This window comes from Mauremys mutica, chromosome 8, assembly GCF_020497125.1.
Source record: "Mauremys mutica isolate MM-2020 ecotype Southern chromosome 8, ASM2049712v1, whole genome shotgun sequence".
NCBI classification, from domain to species: Eukaryota; Metazoa; Chordata; order Testudines; family Geoemydidae; genus Mauremys; species Mauremys mutica.
The window spans coordinates 24,711,752-24,730,507 of NC_059079.1; the positions used below are offsets into that span (position 1 = coordinate 24,711,752).

General features: G+C 42.4%; 2 protein-coding genes across 3 annotated transcripts in view; both read left to right on the top strand.

Annotated features, from left to right (window-relative positions):
- Positions 1 to 11,969, top strand: part of DNAJB4 (DnaJ heat shock protein family (Hsp40) member B4) — a 41,446-nt gene extending 29,477 nt beyond the window's left edge. For both annotated transcript variants that reach the window (XM_045028231.1, XM_045028230.1), the window contains exons 2-4: positions 803 to 1,091; positions 7,162 to 7,736; positions 9,936 to 11,969. In XM_045028231.1, the coding sequence (XP_044884166.1) occupies positions 881 to 1,091; positions 7,162 to 7,736; positions 9,936 to 10,169 (1,020 nt within the window). In that variant the 5' untranslated portion in view covers positions 803 to 880 and the 3' untranslated portion in view covers positions 10,170 to 11,969. The remainder of the gene's footprint in view (positions 1 to 802; positions 1,092 to 7,161; positions 7,737 to 9,935) is intronic.
- Positions 11,970 to 16,321: 4,352 nt separating this feature from the next.
- The window catches only part of GIPC2 (GIPC PDZ domain containing family member 2), a 59,676-nt gene continuing 57,241 nt past the window's right edge, over positions 16,322 to 18,756 (top strand). The window contains exon 1 of the mRNA XM_045028999.1: positions 16,322 to 16,372. The gene's annotated coding sequence lies outside the window, so the exon portion shown is untranslated. The remainder of the gene's footprint in view (positions 16,373 to 18,756) is intronic.

The following is an 18,756-nucleotide window of genomic DNA, read 5'->3' on the forward strand; positions in this document are numbered from 1 at the left end:
TTCTCCCAGAGCCAGCACCCCAAAGCCCCTCCTGCACCTCAAGCCCCAGCCCTGACCCCCCTCCCAGAGCCAGCAGCCTGTACCCCCTCCTACACCCCAACACTTTGCCCCATCCTGGAGCCCCCTCCTGCACCCAAATTCCCTCCTAGAGCTTGCACCCCTCACCCTCCTCCTGCACCCCAACCCCCTTCCCTAGGCTCAGCCCAGAGCCCCTTCTCACACTGTGAACCCCTCAGCCCCAGCCCAGAGCCCACACCCCCTCCCAAACTCCTGCCCCAGCCCAGTGAAAGTGAGTGAGGGTGGGGCAGAGTGAGTGATGGAGAGAAGGGAGAAGGAGTGAGAGGGGCGGGGCGGGGCTTTGGGGAAAGGGCAGGGCCTCAGGGAAGGGGTGGGGTAGACCCTGGGTTGCCCTTAGATTCAAAAAGTGATCTTGGATGTAACAAGGTCAGAAACCACTGACCTACAGGTGCCGGGATCTGATCGTAAGATACAGAGCTTATTTATCACTCAAAAGAGAAAAATGGAAATTGAACAGTTAATTGGAAGGCAGAGGAAACAGCTGTGCAGAGAATGTTTTGGCTTTGAGCAGTCTGGGAAATGACGTTCTGTAGCATTTGCTGTTCTAGAAAGAGCGGAGACACGTAGTATAAATGGGAGGACTCTGGAGAGGGCTGTCTCTCTACCAGTGTGTATATTTATCTATAAATGAGCAACAGGGGAGGGAATCAAATAAGGGTAAGCAGTCTATCCACTGCTCAGAGCACCAACTGCGTTGCTGATTTGTGCTATTTTTCCCCCCCAGTATCACTGCATTACTCAGACACAGGACACTGGTTTCTTCATATCGAGAGAAACTAAAATTAATCTAACAACACTCGGAATGGGAAAAGATTATTATTCAATTTTGGGAATTGAAAAAGGGGCTTCTGAAGAAGATATCAAAAAGGCTTACAGAAAACAAGCCCTTAAATGGCATCCGGATAAGAACAAATCACCCCACGCGGAGGAAAAATTCAAAGAGGTTGCAGAAGCCTATGAAGTGCTGAGTGATCCCAAAAAGAGAGACATTTATGATCAGTTTGGGGAGGAAGGTAAGTATTTCTCTTACTCAGTATCTATCTGTGCTACACCCTTAAAGTGGACACTTAGTTATGTTGAATGCCACAAGACAAGAAGAAAGTTTGTGTGTTTATCCATGACATGTACTGATTTGGACAATGATTGTTTTCTTATGGAGACTGATATATGGTAATTACAGAGATTTATATGTTAACAAATGTATATAATCATGTATAGTGTATCCTTCATAGTTTAGAACCATGCTTAATTCAATGTTCTTTATTTTAAAAAAGAATTTAAAAGATCCCAAATCCATGTTATAGAACTTTTTTAATGAAATTAATATTTGTCTGTGACCCATAAATAGCTGGATGCACTTTATTTATTTTTGCCTCTGCGCTTTTTGAGATAGCCATCAAAATGTTACATAGAGACAGAGCGCCTCTTTGAATAATATAGCTCTAAAATTTTTCATAAAGGATAGTTTGCTTGTACAAAACAAGACAGGGCAGTCCCTCTACTGAACGGGAGCCCAGGTGTCCAGTCCTTAGTTGGCCTTGGCTTCTTGCCCGTAGAGGAAAGTATTTGCCTGATGTCATAAAATACCAGAACAATTTTTTAGTTTAACTGTAAACAGTAATAACGTGCCAAAGAGATGAGGCCTCAGAAATGTTATATATAGCCTAAAATGATTACTTAAACAGGAAGCTCATTCTTTTTTTAATCATCAATTGCGATGGTGCCCCACCATTTCTAGGATTCAGCAGTTACCTTTTACATCCTATTTGAGATGCCAAACTGGTTAAGCACTGCCCACAGAAACTAGGTAGGCTCATTTAACGGTTAACATTCATTTGGGGTCAGATTCTGATAATTTTACTCATGCTGAGTTGCACACTACTCCATCAGTAGTAGGGTGACCAGATGTCCTGATTTTATAGGGTCAGTCCCGATATTCAGGGCTTTTTCTTTTATAGGTGTCTATTACCCCCCCACACACCGCTGTCCTGAATTTTCACACTTGCTATCTGGTCACCTTAATCAGTAGTCTCATTGACTAGTAGCACTAATTGTGAAGTAAAGTGCTATACAACAGTGGTTCTCAAACTAGGATCGCCGCTTCTTCAGGGAAAGCCCCTGGCAGGCCGCGCCGGTTTGTTTACCTGCCGCGTCCGCAGTTTCGGTTTGCCGCTCCAGGCTAATGGGGGCTGCGGGAAGTGGCGGCCAGTACGTCCCTTGGCCCGCGCTACTTCCAGCAGCTCCCATTGGCCTGGAGCGGCGAACCGCGGCCAGTGGGAGCCGCGATCGGCCGAACCTGCGGACGCGGCAGGTAAACAAACCAGCCCAGCCCGCCAGGGGCTTTCCCTGAACAAGCAGCGGCCCTAGTTTGAGAAGCACTGCTCTACAAGATATCTGGCCATTTATCAACATGAGAACTTGATTTTTGTGGTGCTGTCATTGATCATTGCTTCTTTGCAAACTTCTGTAAATGAGGCAAATTCTATGGTCTCTTGTTCCACTGGGAAGTTAGATAATTCTGGAACTACAAGTCTTTGCTGATGTTTCCACGGGTTCTCATGTCATTCCTAAGACTCTGATACCTGACCTGATTCTATTACTTGGGAATACTAAGGGCTCATCCTGCTCCTTTGGTACAAAGCCCAGATTTTTAAAGGTATTCAGTCATTGCTGCACTCAGCATTGTAATGCCCAATTCTCATTTTCAAAAGGGGTTTAAGCACTTGACTGTCAATGCGTTTTAGGCTCCTAAATTCCCAAACCCCTTTTGGAAATGAGCCTTGGGCTCCTAAATCAATTAGGCATTGCAATGCAGTGCAGCAGTGCCTAAATAGCTGTAAAAATATTGCCCTTAATCTTTTGCCATATTGCCTTTCTCCCTTTAGCTCTGTTTGCTGTTCTTTCTTATATGCAAGTACTTAATCTACATCTTAGGTAATATTCATTCTATTCCAGTGCAGTAGCACTTCCTAACGCCCTCCTAAAAATATCATTAGTCAGATTCTCCTAAGAGTGGAGGGCAAGGCTTATAAAGCAGTGTAGCCTTTGGCAGTGTGGCATTGCATACCTGAAGCAGAGGCTCAAAGCATGTACTTCTGTTTATTTTAGGCATAATATTAACAAAAGTATTGACAAGTTCCTGCAGCTATGTGTCTGGAAATATCCCTTGTCGCCTGAGTGGCTGCCTAAGCTCTGTCATTGTTGTCCAGAATGTACGCAGTAGTTGTAAAGCTCTGTGATTGTTTTACAACCATGGAACCTGATGTACTTTCAGCAAAAACTATTCAGAATCTATTCTAGGAAGTATAATTCCACTAATCACATGACACAGTTTGTCATGCATTTGTTTGACAGTACCAGTACTTCAGTTAAAAAAAAAAACCCTGAAAAATATTTAGAGTAGCATTTGCCATAGCAAAACTAGAGTTAAGATTGAGATGCCATTTCCATTCTAATTCCCCCTCTGCAGTTGTTCAGAACTTTATCAAAATATTCCTTTAGGGCTCAAACTTTTTGTGCTTGGTTTAATCCAAATTTGTTCAACTTTTTTAATTTGAGCAAAATCAGTTCAGTTATCCTGGAATTAAACAAATATGAAAAATCCATTCCTCATATCTGGATTAATTTTTTTTTGTTAACATGCATCCGACGAAGTGGGCATTCACCCATGAAAGCTCATGCTCCAATACGTCTGTTAGTCTATAAGGTGCCACAGGACTCTTTGCTGCTTTGTTAAAACTGGACACTTGTCTTGTTTTAGAGTCCTTTTTAGAGAAAGAAAAGCAATACATTTTTGTAGAATATCAGTTCGGGGGTTTGAATTTGTAAATAGTAAATGCTAAGGCCTATGGATTGCTGCTTTGTGCTATGCCATTAGTGGAAAGTGGCCCTAAAGCCAGCATTACATGGGAGGATCACCCCAGTATAGCTGTAGCGCCAATAGGGGAACTTCTACGCTGACTCTTTCTCTGATGCCAGTGTAGAGGGAGTGACTGGGCTCCCTTGTATTTAGCTGATATTTGGCTGCCATATTGACCTCTTGCCAACTGCCAATGGTCCAATAACATCCTTTCAGGCTGGTCTATCTTGTGCCAGGCAACTGACTTGGGTCCAGGATCAAGAGGATGCAAAGGCCACTTTTGCCCTCTGCCACAATTTTAGGATAACTCACCCTTCTTGGTTCTTAAAGGTTTCACTCTCAGCCGTCACCTCTCCTGGGCAGAGACCCATGCCTCAGAAGGGAGTGGGGGTTTTAAGGACATCTCCCTGATCTACACGGTGATATCCCCAGCAAGCCAGTCTGCCAAAAAGGCCATGGGGCCTGAGGGCTGTGACCAGTATTTGGCCTGCAGTTACAAGTTACTACACAGCTTCTTCCAAGCAAGCACATTTATTCTTAAGGTAGAAATATTATAGAGAAAGCATATAAAAACATAAAAGAACCTAGCCATGTGCTAAAAATCTTACCAGAGGTTACCCACCCCCAACTCAGCATAGGGTTCTTCTAGATGTTAGTCCTTCAAACCCCCAAACTGTTTTTTCCCTCTTGTTACAATGTCAGATCAGTCTATAGAGTAGTAACAGGAACAATGGCCCTGCATCTAAGATCAGATTATTTATTCAAAAGGCCTTTCTTTGTCTCTTGATCACTGGAGAATCCAGTTTGAACCAGAATATGTGAGCATCCACAGGAGGTGGTACTTCTCTGGAGGTGTTAGAACCTGAGCGATTTGCCTTAATCATCCCCTACTGTTTTCACTTCCTGGAGGAATTGTGGTAATCCTCCCCACTGTGGAGTGCATACAGACCCTGGCCCACAAAGATACATAAACCATTCATACACTTAATACAATATGGTCTCCCAAAGATATGTCAGGAAGTTGCCTTATCTGTCTCACACTCCTCCATTTGAGCTGCACTATATGCTAATCATCCTCAGCCGAGGACCTAGCATTAAAATGTATGCATGGTTTATGAATACTTTGAATTCAGCTTTTTAAAAAAAAAGATCTGTCTCTAACATGGATTAGAAAGTAGGATGCATGCTGAACGGCTTTAGCATAAAACTAAATCCATAACTGCTTAAGGGTCTTAGAAGGAAAATGGTTGCATATAGTGCTGAGCTACCTTAATCTACGAGGCAGCTTAGTGATATACCCAGCAAGCCAGTCTGCCTAGAAGGCTATGGCCTGCACTTTGCTTTTTCTCTGAGGGCTGTGACCAGTGTTTGGCCTGCAGTTGTCGCTGAGATGCTTAAGTATTTAGAGTATTTAGAACTGAAGACCTCCTTAAGGTCTGAGGAGACATTCTGTTGTCAGGGCGAGAGTGGGGGAGGGAATTAGCTAGTAAGAAGAAGTAGATGGAGGTCATTAGCTAGGAAAGGGAGGTAGAAAATAATTGTTTGTTGAGTGAGGTTTGGTCTGGAGCCACAGAGTAGAAGTAGAAGGTAGCTGGGTGGGTGCTGGGGATTGTGAGTGTAAGCAGGGCATGAGAAAACTGTCACCTGAAGGAAGTGGAAGGAGGATCTTACACTGGGAAGAGTGGGGACAATAATATGAAGAAGAGAAAGAGAAATAGAAGTCAATTAGTTGAGAAAGGAGACTGAACTATAAAGGACTCCTAGAGATGAGCATGGGTTTATTTTGTTTTGTGTTTTTGCAGGGGAGTATAATCTTGGATGGCCTGGGAAGAGGAGTAGAGAGTGGGAATTTTTAGTAAGGAAGTGATAGGATGAGATTGGTGGTTAGAGATAGCAAAGCTTCTTTACCTCTAAAGTCTCTTTTTAATTCTTATAGTGTACCTAGAACATGGGTTCTCAAACTGGGGGTCACAGTCTCCTCCCCCAAAAAAGTTTCAGGGGGTCACAAGCACCTCCCTTTCTTCATTGCTAGATGAGAGTGGGGGTGTCAGCTTTTTCTGTTTGTAACATGCGGATGCAGTCTGGAAAAGGTCAAGAACCACTAGCCTAGAGTATTTGATAAACACAACTGAAAATTTATAACTAATAAAGGAACATGCCTTTTAGCTATTTTCCTTTTACTATTGTTTGACTTTGAAAACGTCAAGGAAATTAAATACAAAAACTACTGTAGTTAATGCAGCATTAAAGTTGAGAAATCAAGCACCCAAAGGAGTCAGAAATTTTGAAAGTCAAGGCTTCTCTGCCACATAGTACAAATGTAACATTTACTGTTTCTGGTAGGTTTTTAATGCTGTGTTGCTACTTTTATTAAAATAGCTTTTAATAAACAAAATGTGACCTCACTTTTCTGGTGTGCTGCACTCCTTTCAACTTTCTCTTTTCTCTCTACTCCCAGATTATACCCCCCAAAGAAACAAAGCAAAACACAGTGTTTCCATTGTCTCAGACTTGGTGAAGTCCTGTTTCCAAAACAATAGACGGGATTATACTTTCTGTTATCCATTTGTACCAATGTGCGTTATGGTAGTTTCCTAATATAGCACAGAATATGACCCACTCTGTCTGACTAACACCCTGTGCAATCCCATTGATCTCAAGAGCACAGAAATTGGCCTAGTCTGATTAGAAATGGAGCGTATTCAAAGCTTTAAATATAGTACAACTTTATATATTCCATACCTATAGTGGCCTTGAAGGGCTTAACCCTAGTCCCATTGAGCAGATCCTTAGTGAAAAAAATTACATGGGAATATGTTCTTTAAGATCATGCAGACAGAGAACACTCATCATTTTCAGCCCACTATTAAAACGTTAATTAAAATCCAATCATTCAGATGAGTGACAAATTATTAAATGGACTTGCTGCTGACAGAGCAACTTTTTTTAGGAAACAATTCTAAATCTTCAAAATTACTCCAGGTTGCATGATGATGAGTAGTTGCTACTCTGCACTCCACTGGCAAGCAGGGTGAGCTCTCTTTAAAGAGGAGCCCTCCAATCTCTGCTTACTATATTTGTGCAGTTGTTAAACTGCTACCAGTCCTTTCAATATTTGTTTGTGACTCAAGACAAAACTGTATTTTACTCTTTATGTTGTTAATAAGTACCAGGATTGAAAACTAGTATGGACTTTCCTAACCTTGTCCAAATGTCCCAATTAGGGTTGAAAGGAGGAGCTGGAGGACCCGATGGACAGGGTGGCACCTTTCGATACTCTTTCCATGGTGACCCACATGCCACATTTGCAGCATTTTTTGGTGGTACAAATCCTTTTGAGATCTTCTTTGGGAGAAGAATGCCTGGTGGCAGAGACACCGAAGACATGGAAGTGGATGGAGATCCTTTTGGATCCTTCACTAGTTTTAGCATGAATGGATTTCCAAGAGAGAGGAATACAGTTGGTAGCCAGCCTCGTCGTAAACAAGATCCCCCGATTATCCATGAACTTAAAGTATCATTGGAAGAGATATATCAGGGCTGCACAAAAAGGATGAGAATTTCCCGAAAAAGGTTGAACCCAGATGGTAGAAGTGTCCGAACAGAGGACAAAATCCTCACCATTGAGATCAAGAGAGGGTGGAAAGAAGGCACCAAAATCACTTTCCCAAAAGAAGGTGATGAAACACCCAACACTATCCCAGCCGATATTGTTTTTGTCATTAAAGACAAAAGTCACTCGCTCTTCAAGAGAGATGGTTCAAATATTATCTATCCTGTTAAAATCAGTTTGCGGGAGGTAAGTTTCTTGTTAGTTGATAGCGCAACTGAAATATAAAAACAAATTGTCTTAGCATGGTATTGTGGCTATACTGCAGAAAACATATCTATAGCAATTATCATAGTTCAGCACTCCAGTTCTCTAGCTAATACAATTTAATCAAACTAAATATAGTGCATAGTTACCTGTACCAGAATCATTGGCTTTTTTACTGGGGTCTGCATCATATGTTGTTAAGTTTTGTCTATGGCAGCATACAGGATGATCTGTGGGAAAGGAAAGTAGAACATATTTGCCATTTTCTAAGTTTTAGTACTAAGTACAATAGCTTTCTATATGTAAATGCAGGTTGGGTTGGAGTAATAATGAATGCATCCAATGTAATGGACTCCTTTCTGCTATGATATACCGTCCTTATCATTTCTGGAGTAGAAAGCATCTAGAACTCATGTCTAGAATATTTTCACAGCTCACCAGTGGAGCTTAATTTAGCAAACTTGCAAAATATCTTTCATGTCACACATTTCAGTGTGCTTTTAGAATACATAGAGATGGATTTCATGAGAATAAATTGTGAGCAGGTGTTGTTATGGAATTTATATGTGATGATAAAAATAAGTTCATAAAATTTTTTTAAATGCACTCCAAAGACCAAAGTAATTTTGCTTTCAGAAGCAAAAATAAAGAATTGCAGAGTGTTTTCTTTAGTGTTTGAAGACAATTAAAGGAATTGATTCTCTCCAAAATGAATCAAGTCTGTATTTTTTAAAATGTAGCATTACGGAATGGTGAGAATAAACTAATCTCAAGTAATGTGCAGAGGACATACAAAGAAAGTCTGCTTGTATTCTGAACATTCAAAAAAAAAAAGAAAAAAAGAAAAAAAAACCTTTTAAAATGATTTTTCATGAGATGAACCACATAATACAAGAGGAAAAGCAGTATGTAATGACAGGATGGGTAATGTAGTTTCTGCATAAATATCATAATTCTGCCACTGAGTCCAAATAACATTGAGTTTTGTCAGCACACATTAAGTACATAGAGTAGGTGGAAAAAAAAGCAATCCTTGCAGGCCAGAAGTCTAGTGATAAATGTATAAATATTTAGATAAAACAGGAGATTAGTGGGAATTATCTCTGCTAAAAAACAAAGTGCTTAGTTTGTTTTTGTTTTTGCCAAGAAATTATATCTTGATGATATAGAGAAGGTAAATCCTTCATTTGTATTTTAGTATTTGCTTTAATTTGAACATCACAAATGTGCATGTAAAAGGACACTGTGAAGATTGATAGCAGAGTGAGCAAATAATGGATATTTTGAGGGTTGGATATCAAACCAAAAAATCCAGGAGGGAAAAGAAAATCCCATTTGATTTTCTTTCTTTTTTTTTTTTTTAATGTTCATTTTGAATTGATCAAAACATTGAGTCAGCCATTTCAGGTGGTTTTCCAACCCTCCAACCCTACGTCCCCTGCTTTTTCTTTTTTTAGTTGGCCAAATTGGAATTCAAAATGAAACATTTCAAATTGTTTGAGATTTTTTTTCTTGGCCAAAACTATGCATTGAATTCAATCCAAATTTGCAAATTGTTTTGGGACACTGAAAAATGCATTTTTTTAACCCCCCCTCCATCTTAGCCAAAAAAAATTTGCCTCGCTCTATCGAAAAGGTTCAATTTAAATGTCAGATACTACACCTAAAATAATTTTAAAAAGCAAATTATGAGCAAAACAAGTGTTGCAAGAGTCTTTAAATAAATGTATACTCTATGTAACGCTAAGCACAGTAGAGCTAGGACTCTGAATTTCTAATGACAGCTGAGATGCTGCTTGTTTGGTACAGATTCATGAGCAGAAGACAGTGGGAGTACTGAGTGCATTTGTTCTGTTTGTACCAATCACTGCGTTATCTGTTGATGTTTAGGATGCGGCACCAGGGAGTAAACCCTTTCATGACTGCTTCAGATGTCATTCTAGGGCACTGATAACTGGTTTGATATTGGAGATACATTGGTAATAAGGCAAGCGTCCCCTTTTAAAGGGAGCAACATAAGATATTGTCTTTCAGTTTTGACAGTTCTCTTCAGTTATGCAAAATAATCCATGTATTCACAATATCAGCTTTTTCTAATTCTGTAATCTGAAAATTCAGTTTTCAGTACAAAGAAGCTTTTGATGGTTGCCTCTTTCTCATGCTATGAACTATTTGTTTTAGGCTTTATGTGGCAGCTCGGTCACCGTGCCAACAATAGAAGGAAGAACCATACCTATGACAATAAATGAGGTTGTAAAGCCTGGGATGAGGAGAAGAATTATAGGATATGGGTTGCCATTTCCCAAAAATCCCGACCAACGTGGCGACTTAATTATAGAATTTGAAGTAAATTTCCCAGACAATATACCTCCAGCATCAAAAGAAGTACTTAGGAGAAATCTTCCTGTTTCATAAAGGAATGGACTGCGTTAACACTGTTTCAGCAGGACACTGAAAATGCAGAAGACTGGCAAATTCATGCTGTAAAAGTGCAATCTATATCCATTTGTGGAATATTCATTTTCTTTTCGTGGGGTGGAGGGAGGGAATACTGTAATGCTGCATGAGAAGAGAATGGTTAAATACAAGTCACGCGAGTGACTCTTGCAGTAAAACATACAGGGAAAACCACTCACTGTATCTTACTTTAGATCTTCCTAATCAAAGAGTTTATTCAGTATTTTGCTTACATGTAAAATGTAGTCATTTCGCAAAAACTCAATGCACATATTTCTAATAAAGTACTTGAGCATCCAAGTACTTTATTTCATGTATCTCTAGATTATCTATGTGATGCTACCCACTAATATCAGAAATCAGAATTCATAGTAGAAATAAGCTCATGTAATATCCAGCTATTTAAAGAGACTAAAGCATTAACTGACACCATTTAGATATGAAGGCCCACATGCTACCTTCCATTTCACAAAGCAAAGGCTAGCTAAATCTGTTTGTAGAGCTTCTGAACCCACAAAAGAGGTGAGCCTTCTCCCAGCTGCCCCAGATTTTGTGAGGACTGTACTGAAGCATTAGGGGAGAACACATGGCTCTGGGGAAAGGAGTACAGGTATAGCCACTCTGTGACATGCTCCCTTCAGAAATCCACCTGGGGAATACAACTAATCGGTGCTAACACCCATTCCCTAGGGATGGATTTCAGTCCAACCATTGGCAGGACAACATGGTATCTTGGCTCCAGAAGGAGCCCTGCTGTCATGGCTACCCATGGCTGCCCATGGAACGGTGTAAATAAAGGCGCTTGGCTTACACACACATTTCTAGATCATGCATAACTCAGGACATCTGTAGAGTTCAAGGGCTGAACCATCTACCACTTCCATAAGAGAGAAGGGACAAAGCCCAACTCCCAGCTAAAGGATTCTGAGGAAACTTTTTGGGCCCGATCTGAAGCTCATTTAAGCCAGTGGAAGTCTTTCCGTCAATTCAGTGAGCTTGGATATGTTCCTTTGTGAATAGAAACGTGAGTTACTTAGCACTTAAGGTGAAAAAACATATGTAGGGGAAGGAGAGAGCCTTCAGTAATTGAGTCTAGTATTATAACATGCTATAGGGCTGGTTCCCTTGGTTGCAGTATGGTTTTGGTCATATAATTGCCTTGCAGACTTACTTTCATAACTTAGGTTTTAAAAACATGCCACAGTGCTTTAATAATGACATTCTTAAGGGAAGATTTATTGTTCTTTATAAGAAGAAAATATTACTCTTATTTGCAGTCATTCTTTTACCTGTGGAAATCTACTAGTTACCTGCTCTGAGTAATTTAGGTTATAACAGGGTGTTTAGCAATGTCATAGAAATGATTTTCTGTAGAAAAGTGGATTGTGAGAGTTGGGGTTAATTTAGTTAGCCTTTTTTTAATGAGCCCTAGCACAAAAGAATCCCACTTCAATTTTTCAAAGCAACACATTCCTAGAAGATACTGTCAATTTTTTCACTACAGTTTCTCTTTCATACAGTTGACGTATATGATCGTGTAAATCATATTCATTTGCAGTCCTGAACAAACAGGGAACCTGAACAGTTGCTGGAGTGAGACTAGAAAGGCAAAAAAAGTTTTAAAATTAATTGCTACCTACTGCTTATGCCTATTGTTATCCTTATATATTGTGTTTATGCATTTAAAAGATTTCCAGTTTCAGTATGTTCTGTATGGCATTTCTCATGTGTTTTTTAATAAACTTGTTTTTAACTTTTTTTTATTTTTTGCCATAACCACATGCCATAATCTCTGTGAAGAGCAAATGAGGCTGAGCATTTGAAACCAAGTCTTGGACACCCATAATCTAAGTAGCTACAATACTTAGAATAACTGCAGATATTTTTCAATATCCAACTTCAGGTAAGAGTAGCAGGCCTGAATTAGCAGAATTCCATAGTAGTTGCTAATAGTGTATGTTTACACATACAGAAAACTTAGTTCTTTTATTTCACCATTTCTGAATGTAGTGTAAAACTTGGAGCACAGAAAAAGCCGCCACATCATTCTGAAACATTTTACAGTTTTCTCTAGGGAGGGAATATTTTTTTCACAGAATGCAGTCAGCCTGTGGAACGCATTGCCACTACTATTGGTGAGGAAGATTAGTTTAGCGGAATTCAAAAAGGAATTAGACACTTTGTATAGATAACAGATAAAACTTTCCAAAGTGACTAAGGACTAGATTTGTTAAGGGATTTAGGTGCCTAAACCTAATGGGATTTTCAAAAGCATCTAGATACCTCACTCCCATTGAAATCAATAGGAGTCAGGCACCTGGGCACTCGTGAAAATCCTACTAGGAACCTTGCTGCTGGTTTAGGCACTTTTTAAAAAATCTGGCCCTGAGTTCCATTTTTTATTCCAGAAGGGACTAAGGCCTAGTCTACACTAGAAAGTTAGATGGGTTTAACTGTCAGTCAGGGGTGTAAAAAGTTAAGCCAACCTAAGTCCCTTTGCAGACAGCAGTAGGTTGACAGAAGGATTCTACCATCTCTTGGGAAGGTGGATTACCTACATAAACCAATGGGAGGATTCTCCCTTTGGCATAGGTAGTATCTATGCTGAAGTGCTATAGTGGTGCAGCTATAAGTGTAGAGAAGCCCTTAGGTGCTTATGTCTCACTGAAAGTCAATAGGACTTAGGGCCAGATTCCTAAAGGAATTTAGGCACTTAAAGAGGCAGATAGGTGCCTAATTTGACCATGTTTGTACCACTGAAATTTTCAAAGCCAAAGCTCAGGTGACTCCTCAAACACCCTCACCCAACTGCTCAAGTCCTTTAGGTGCCTACATTTCTGCATAAGTGCTGCTGTGACCCTAAAGCTAACATGTTGCTTGGAGCCCTATCTCAAGCCAAAGCTCTAGAGACCCTAAAGCCGATTTTAAAACTAGGTACAGAAACATCTATCTCGGCAGCAGGGCCTGATCCCATAAGTGCACTTTGAACACATCTAAGACCTGGTACCAGTCAGACCCTGCAGAAGGAGGGCCAGATGTAGGCTACTAATAGGTGGAGTAACAGCACCTGCACAAAGACAGCCAGGAGTTCAGGGTAATGTAGGGTGAGTGTGAGGGAGATACAGAGCATGAGCTAGAGGTAGGTAGGCAGCCCATGCCTTAGAAGCTGAAAAAATCTCTAAGCTCAGCTGGTTTAGGTACTGAACTCTGGGAGAAGGTTCATGGCTGAAGATCCCTATCTCTAGCCCATCAGCCACATGTACCAGGTGAGTGGCTTAGATGCCTAAGCCCCTCTCCTAAGCTAACCAGGAGTGAAATGGTTAGGTGGCTCCGCACTCCCAGCTGCCTAGCTTCTGACAATCCCTTTAATGGGACTTGTCTACATGGGGGTTTTAAGCCAGATCAAATCAAGTTAATCCAGTCTGACCACATGTCCACACAATACAACCCATTACTTGCACTAACTCCACATTTATTGGGAACTCTTGAATTCTCTTGCAAAGTGGAATAGGTTTGCCTTATCAGAGGGTAAGCAGGAGGCTTCCAGAGAAGAGCTGCCCCTGAGCTAAGATCTTTTTGTGACTCAGGACCCTGATGACAGCCAACTGGAAAGCCAGCCCCAGTTCTGCCCGATACAACAAACCCTGATTTCTGCTCTGCTTCAGCTGAGCCTGACTCCTAGCAAAAATCTGGGCCAAGGCCAAAGAGTCAAATCTCCTATAGGGAACTTTGGCATGTAAGTATCTATTTTTACAATTTATTATTGTTGCAGATGTGAGCTAGGAGACCATGTCTCTCCGGCCCGCGATGTTACTTCAATATGGCACAGTTGCAGTCTGTACCATTGTTCTCCTTCACCTCGTCATATGGTAGATTTGAAAACCAAAATCATTCATTTGTGCAAAATTCAACAGTTTTTTGAGACGGTGCTTACAGGAAAATAAATTTGGTTAGTTTTCATGAGATATAACTGCCTGTTGCATGCCCAATGAAGGCACAAACAATACTGCTCCATGCTGAGGTACAAATGGCTGTGACTTTCATAGTATCTGACAATCTCTGTAAGTTCCTATCTATTTTTCTCTTCACTTCCCCTGTGTCTGCAGGGGAGATACAGCAGAACTTAGGACTGAAAAACAGCTTGATTTTGTTTCTCATGTTATAGGGATGCTCAGGCAGCCCACCCATCCCCCATATAGCTTGTAAGTCCCATCCACTCCTGCAGCGTTTCTGAGGGGACCATCCTGGTAAATAGCTTCACAACACATCTCCCTGATCTGCCCTTTGCCTTTTTGAATGAGACCATTTTCTGCCTCCTAGTGACCAGCCTCAGTGAAAGGTTATTGAGAGTGAGGCCAGCCTAAAGGGAATGTAGAAGGAATTGCTATCCAGTTTGCCCCTTTTTATCTCTGCCTTACACCTCTGACACCACAGTAGCACCTCCACCACACAAACAAAGCTGAAACATATAGCTCCAACCCCCTCCCATCCCTGACAGCATGAATGCAGATACAGTAGACTGAAATCCAAATGCACCCAGCACCTTCCATACACACAGACCCCTGACTGTCGCTGAAGTTCCTGCAAGAATGGGAAGAGTTCCAGGGAGGTAAGGTCACATATACATAATACTAAAAGCTATCATGACTTGTCTGGGATGTGAACAATAAGCGACTTCTTTTTTTCCCATAGTCTCACCACAGCACCAGTAACAGCCAGACCATCAAGGACAGGGCCTCTATCTACTGCTGACAGGCTGGGCAACCTGAGGGAGAGATAAAGGAAGATTCAGGACAAACTGTTTTCAGAACCTATGGCATTCACAGCGAAAAACCTGGCTGGCTCAGGAAGACCCAGAGGGAGAAAGAAATGCAGCTCTCCCGGGAGATGGTGGCAGTGACCAAGGACAGCATGGCTGTGTCCAAAGATAGCATCACCATAGTGAAGGATAGCATGGAAAAAGGCAGATGTAGTGAGAGGGAACTCATGGGGATGGAGAAATGAATGAGGTGCAAGAGACCAGAAATCAGGTTCTGGAGACTATCTGCAGTGTGTGTGTGTGTGGTGCGGGGGTTGGGGGGGGGGTAGGAAAAGGACACGGAAAAGCAGAAAAGCACTTAGTTTTATTTTAAGTTTTTATTGCATGATATATTTTATCCAGGTATAATTCCCCACCCACACCTCTTGCTAAAGTCTTGCAAGGTAGAGCCCTACTTTCATAGGTCTCACAAGATTTGTCAGAGCAGGGCTCTCCTTTTGTTGACCTTTGATTTAAACCAGGGGTCTCAAACTCAATTTAGCTTAGGGCCAGTGCCAGTCTTCAAATCCTCTCAGTGTTCCAGTAATGTCACTGAAGATGGTGTTCAGAAAAGAGAATGTTCATATTGTATTTTTTATTTTGAATTTCTTATAAATAATAAAACTGTCATACAACCTTACACAATTCTTCGCCTGCCAGAGAGCTTTTAGTATTTGCCAGATACCTGGCAACGCTTCAGTTCTGTCAGTTTGTTGACGTTTGCCTCAGTGACTGAGCAGTTGAAACCTTCAGGATTGCAGCAGGGTGTGCATCAGTTGTGCTTGATATTTTGACTTGTTTTTATTCATTGTGGAAAAAAGTGTTGCTGCCTCCATGGCTGACTCTGCCCAGCAACTAATGATGCTTCCTCCATGGCTGACTCTGCCCGGTGACTAGTGATGGTATCTCTGTTCCTCTCCCCCAGCCAATGGGAGCTGCGGGGGGCAGCACCTGCACCAGACATTGCCAGCAGTGTGTCTGCCTGCGTCTCTCCTCCGTAGGCTGCAGTCAGGGCTGTCCTTACCCATACGCAAAGTATGCAGCTGCGTAGGGCACTGGGAAACTTGGGGCACCAAATTTCCTGGTGCCCTGCGCACCTGTGTGCTGCTCCAGCCCCTGCTCTGGCTCTTCCCCATGGCCCTGCCCCGCTCTGCCCCAACCCCGCCTCCTCCTGCCCTTGCTCTGCCCCAGCCCCGCCCCCACTCCACCCCCTTCCCTAAAGCCCCCGCCCCTTCCCTGCCTCTTCCCACCCCTGCTCTGCTCCAGCCCCGCCCCCACTCCCTGCCCTGAGGAGTGCAGCAGGGCCGGACCAGCACTCACCGGCAGTGGGAATTGCAGGGACCCAGCCCCAGCTGTGCCACCGGTAAGTGCTGGGGGGTGGTCTCCCTCTACCCCCCAAGCCAGCCACCTCCCCCCACAGAGGCCCGGGGCCAGTCCCCCCCTCCCCTGCGGAGGCCTGGGGCCCCACCCCCCCACGTGGGTGCTGTGTAGGGCCCCAGAATAGCTAGGGATGGCCCTGGCCGCACTGGGGAGGTTCTCGTGCTGCAGATGGCCCGTAGGCTGGAACTTTGAGACCCCTGATTTAAACATTTGGTGCTCATAAAGTACAAACAACTTCCCCGCCTCACCTCAGTCAGTAAGAGGTAAGGATAAAAGTGTGTTCCAGTGGAGTCCAGCTAATTCCTTATAAAATATTACTTTACAAAAATTCCACCCCATTAAAAAACCCAAACATCACAATGTCTGGAAATTAACTGTTAAAAGATCTAGATTATTCTCCACAGCCATTTAATCCTTCTCCACTTCATCCCACCTGATTTACATCACACCTCACACTTTATAACTTTGCCAATTTAACACTTGCAACAGTGTATGCAAAGATGAAAATACATCCCCAGGGGCCAGTTTCTGCTCGCTTTGCTCATGTGTTGAGTAGCACTTTATTTTTCAAGTGCAGTAACTCCTCACTGAATGTTGTAGTTATGTTCCTGTAAAATGCGACTTCAAGCAAAACGATGTTAAGCGAATCCAATTTCCCCATAAGAATTAAAGTAAATAGGGGGGATTAGGTTCCAGGGATTTATTTATTTATTTTTGCCAGACGAGAGACATTATATAAGTTTTAAACAAGCAATTTAATACAGGTATAAGTTTTAAACAATTTTAAACAAGCAATTTAATACAGGCATTAAACAGGCTGGCAGCCCTGCTATCAGCTCCCCTATGCCCTCTCCCCACCTCCTACCCGCTGGCAGAACCCCCGGATCAGCGCCTTCCCCCTGCTCCCCCCGTCTCCTGCCTGTGGCAATCAGCTATCTTGCAGCATTCAGGAGCCTGGAGGGAGGAGCGAGGACCTGGCGTGCAGCCTCCCCCCTTTCTCCCCTTCCTCCTGAACACCGCAAACCAGCTGATTGCTGTGTAGAAGTTCCAGCTCAGACTTCAGCCCAAGCTCTGGGACCCTCCCACCTCGCCGAGTCCTAGAGCCTGGGTACCAGGGCAAGCCCAGATATCTACACCGCAATTAAAGAGCTTTGCAGGCCCAGCGCCGCAAGCCTGAATCAGCTGGCATGGGCTAGCCATGTGGTTTTAATTGCAGTGTAGACATACCCTTAGGGTTAGCCAGTTGCATCTATGTTCCAGAGCAGCAACCTGACATGCTTTTGCATGTGTAGAGCACCGTTCCTTTGATACGAGGTGCACTCATTCCCCTCCGATTGGCATTCCTCTTTCTGCCTGTGACAAAGCTCTGATACAAGCACCTCTAGGTCTTTGCTTTCTTGCTCCCCCCCAGTATTTTCAAGGTCTCACAATAATTGCCTCTCTCTCACCTTTACCACCATCTCTCTGTGCACACTCATCATGACTGTGATTCATTTCATTTACACCTCTACCTCGATCTAACACGACCCGATATAACACCAATTCAGATATAACACGGTAAAGCAGTGCTCTGGAGGGACGGGGCTGCGCACTCCGGTGGATCAAAGCAAGTTCGATATAATGCGGTTTCACCTATAACGTGGTAAGATTTTTTGGCTCCCGAGGACAGCGTTATATTGAGGTAGAGGTGTACTTTTGTCTTCAGTGCATATCCTGGTTCAAGGCTGCTCCTTTGACGCCCAGGGCCTTCAAGTTGTAGTATTCCTGAATGGCGCTTGAAGGGTATAGGGATGGACAGGTGTCGGAAAAACTGAAGAAGAGTGGGGGGAGGGCTGGAGTGAGAATGTTTGAATAAGGAGGGAACTCTAGAGAGGAGCTGCCAGACACATCTAAGGCCACACATGCAAAATTTATCAAACAGCATTGCCAAATCATGAGCAGTGCATGCACATCACCCAAGTGATTTGGGAATGGTGTAGAGAAGGGCAGAAGGTTCCTATCAATTACAACTTTAGAACAGCTAATTACCAGCCTATAACTGGACTCAACTGAATTTTTCTAATTATTTCTCTTTCCAAACTCTTAAATTATAATTTGTTATAGAAAGTGTATTTTTATACAGAACAAAGAGGAGAATGTGAAATTATGGAAAAGGAAGGCGGATTAGTGTAATGGAACAAGGTGAGCAGTGAAAGAGAATTTAGTTAATGTGCTAAATTCTGTGGTAATACAGTGCTTAGACATTGCTTGTATAGGATCTCAAGTATTAAAAAATGGACTAAAGAAAGGGATGTTTAATAATCAGTGTAATTTCAAGGTTCCCATGCTTCAGATTGTCATAGTGGTTCAGATTAAAAAAAAATCAAA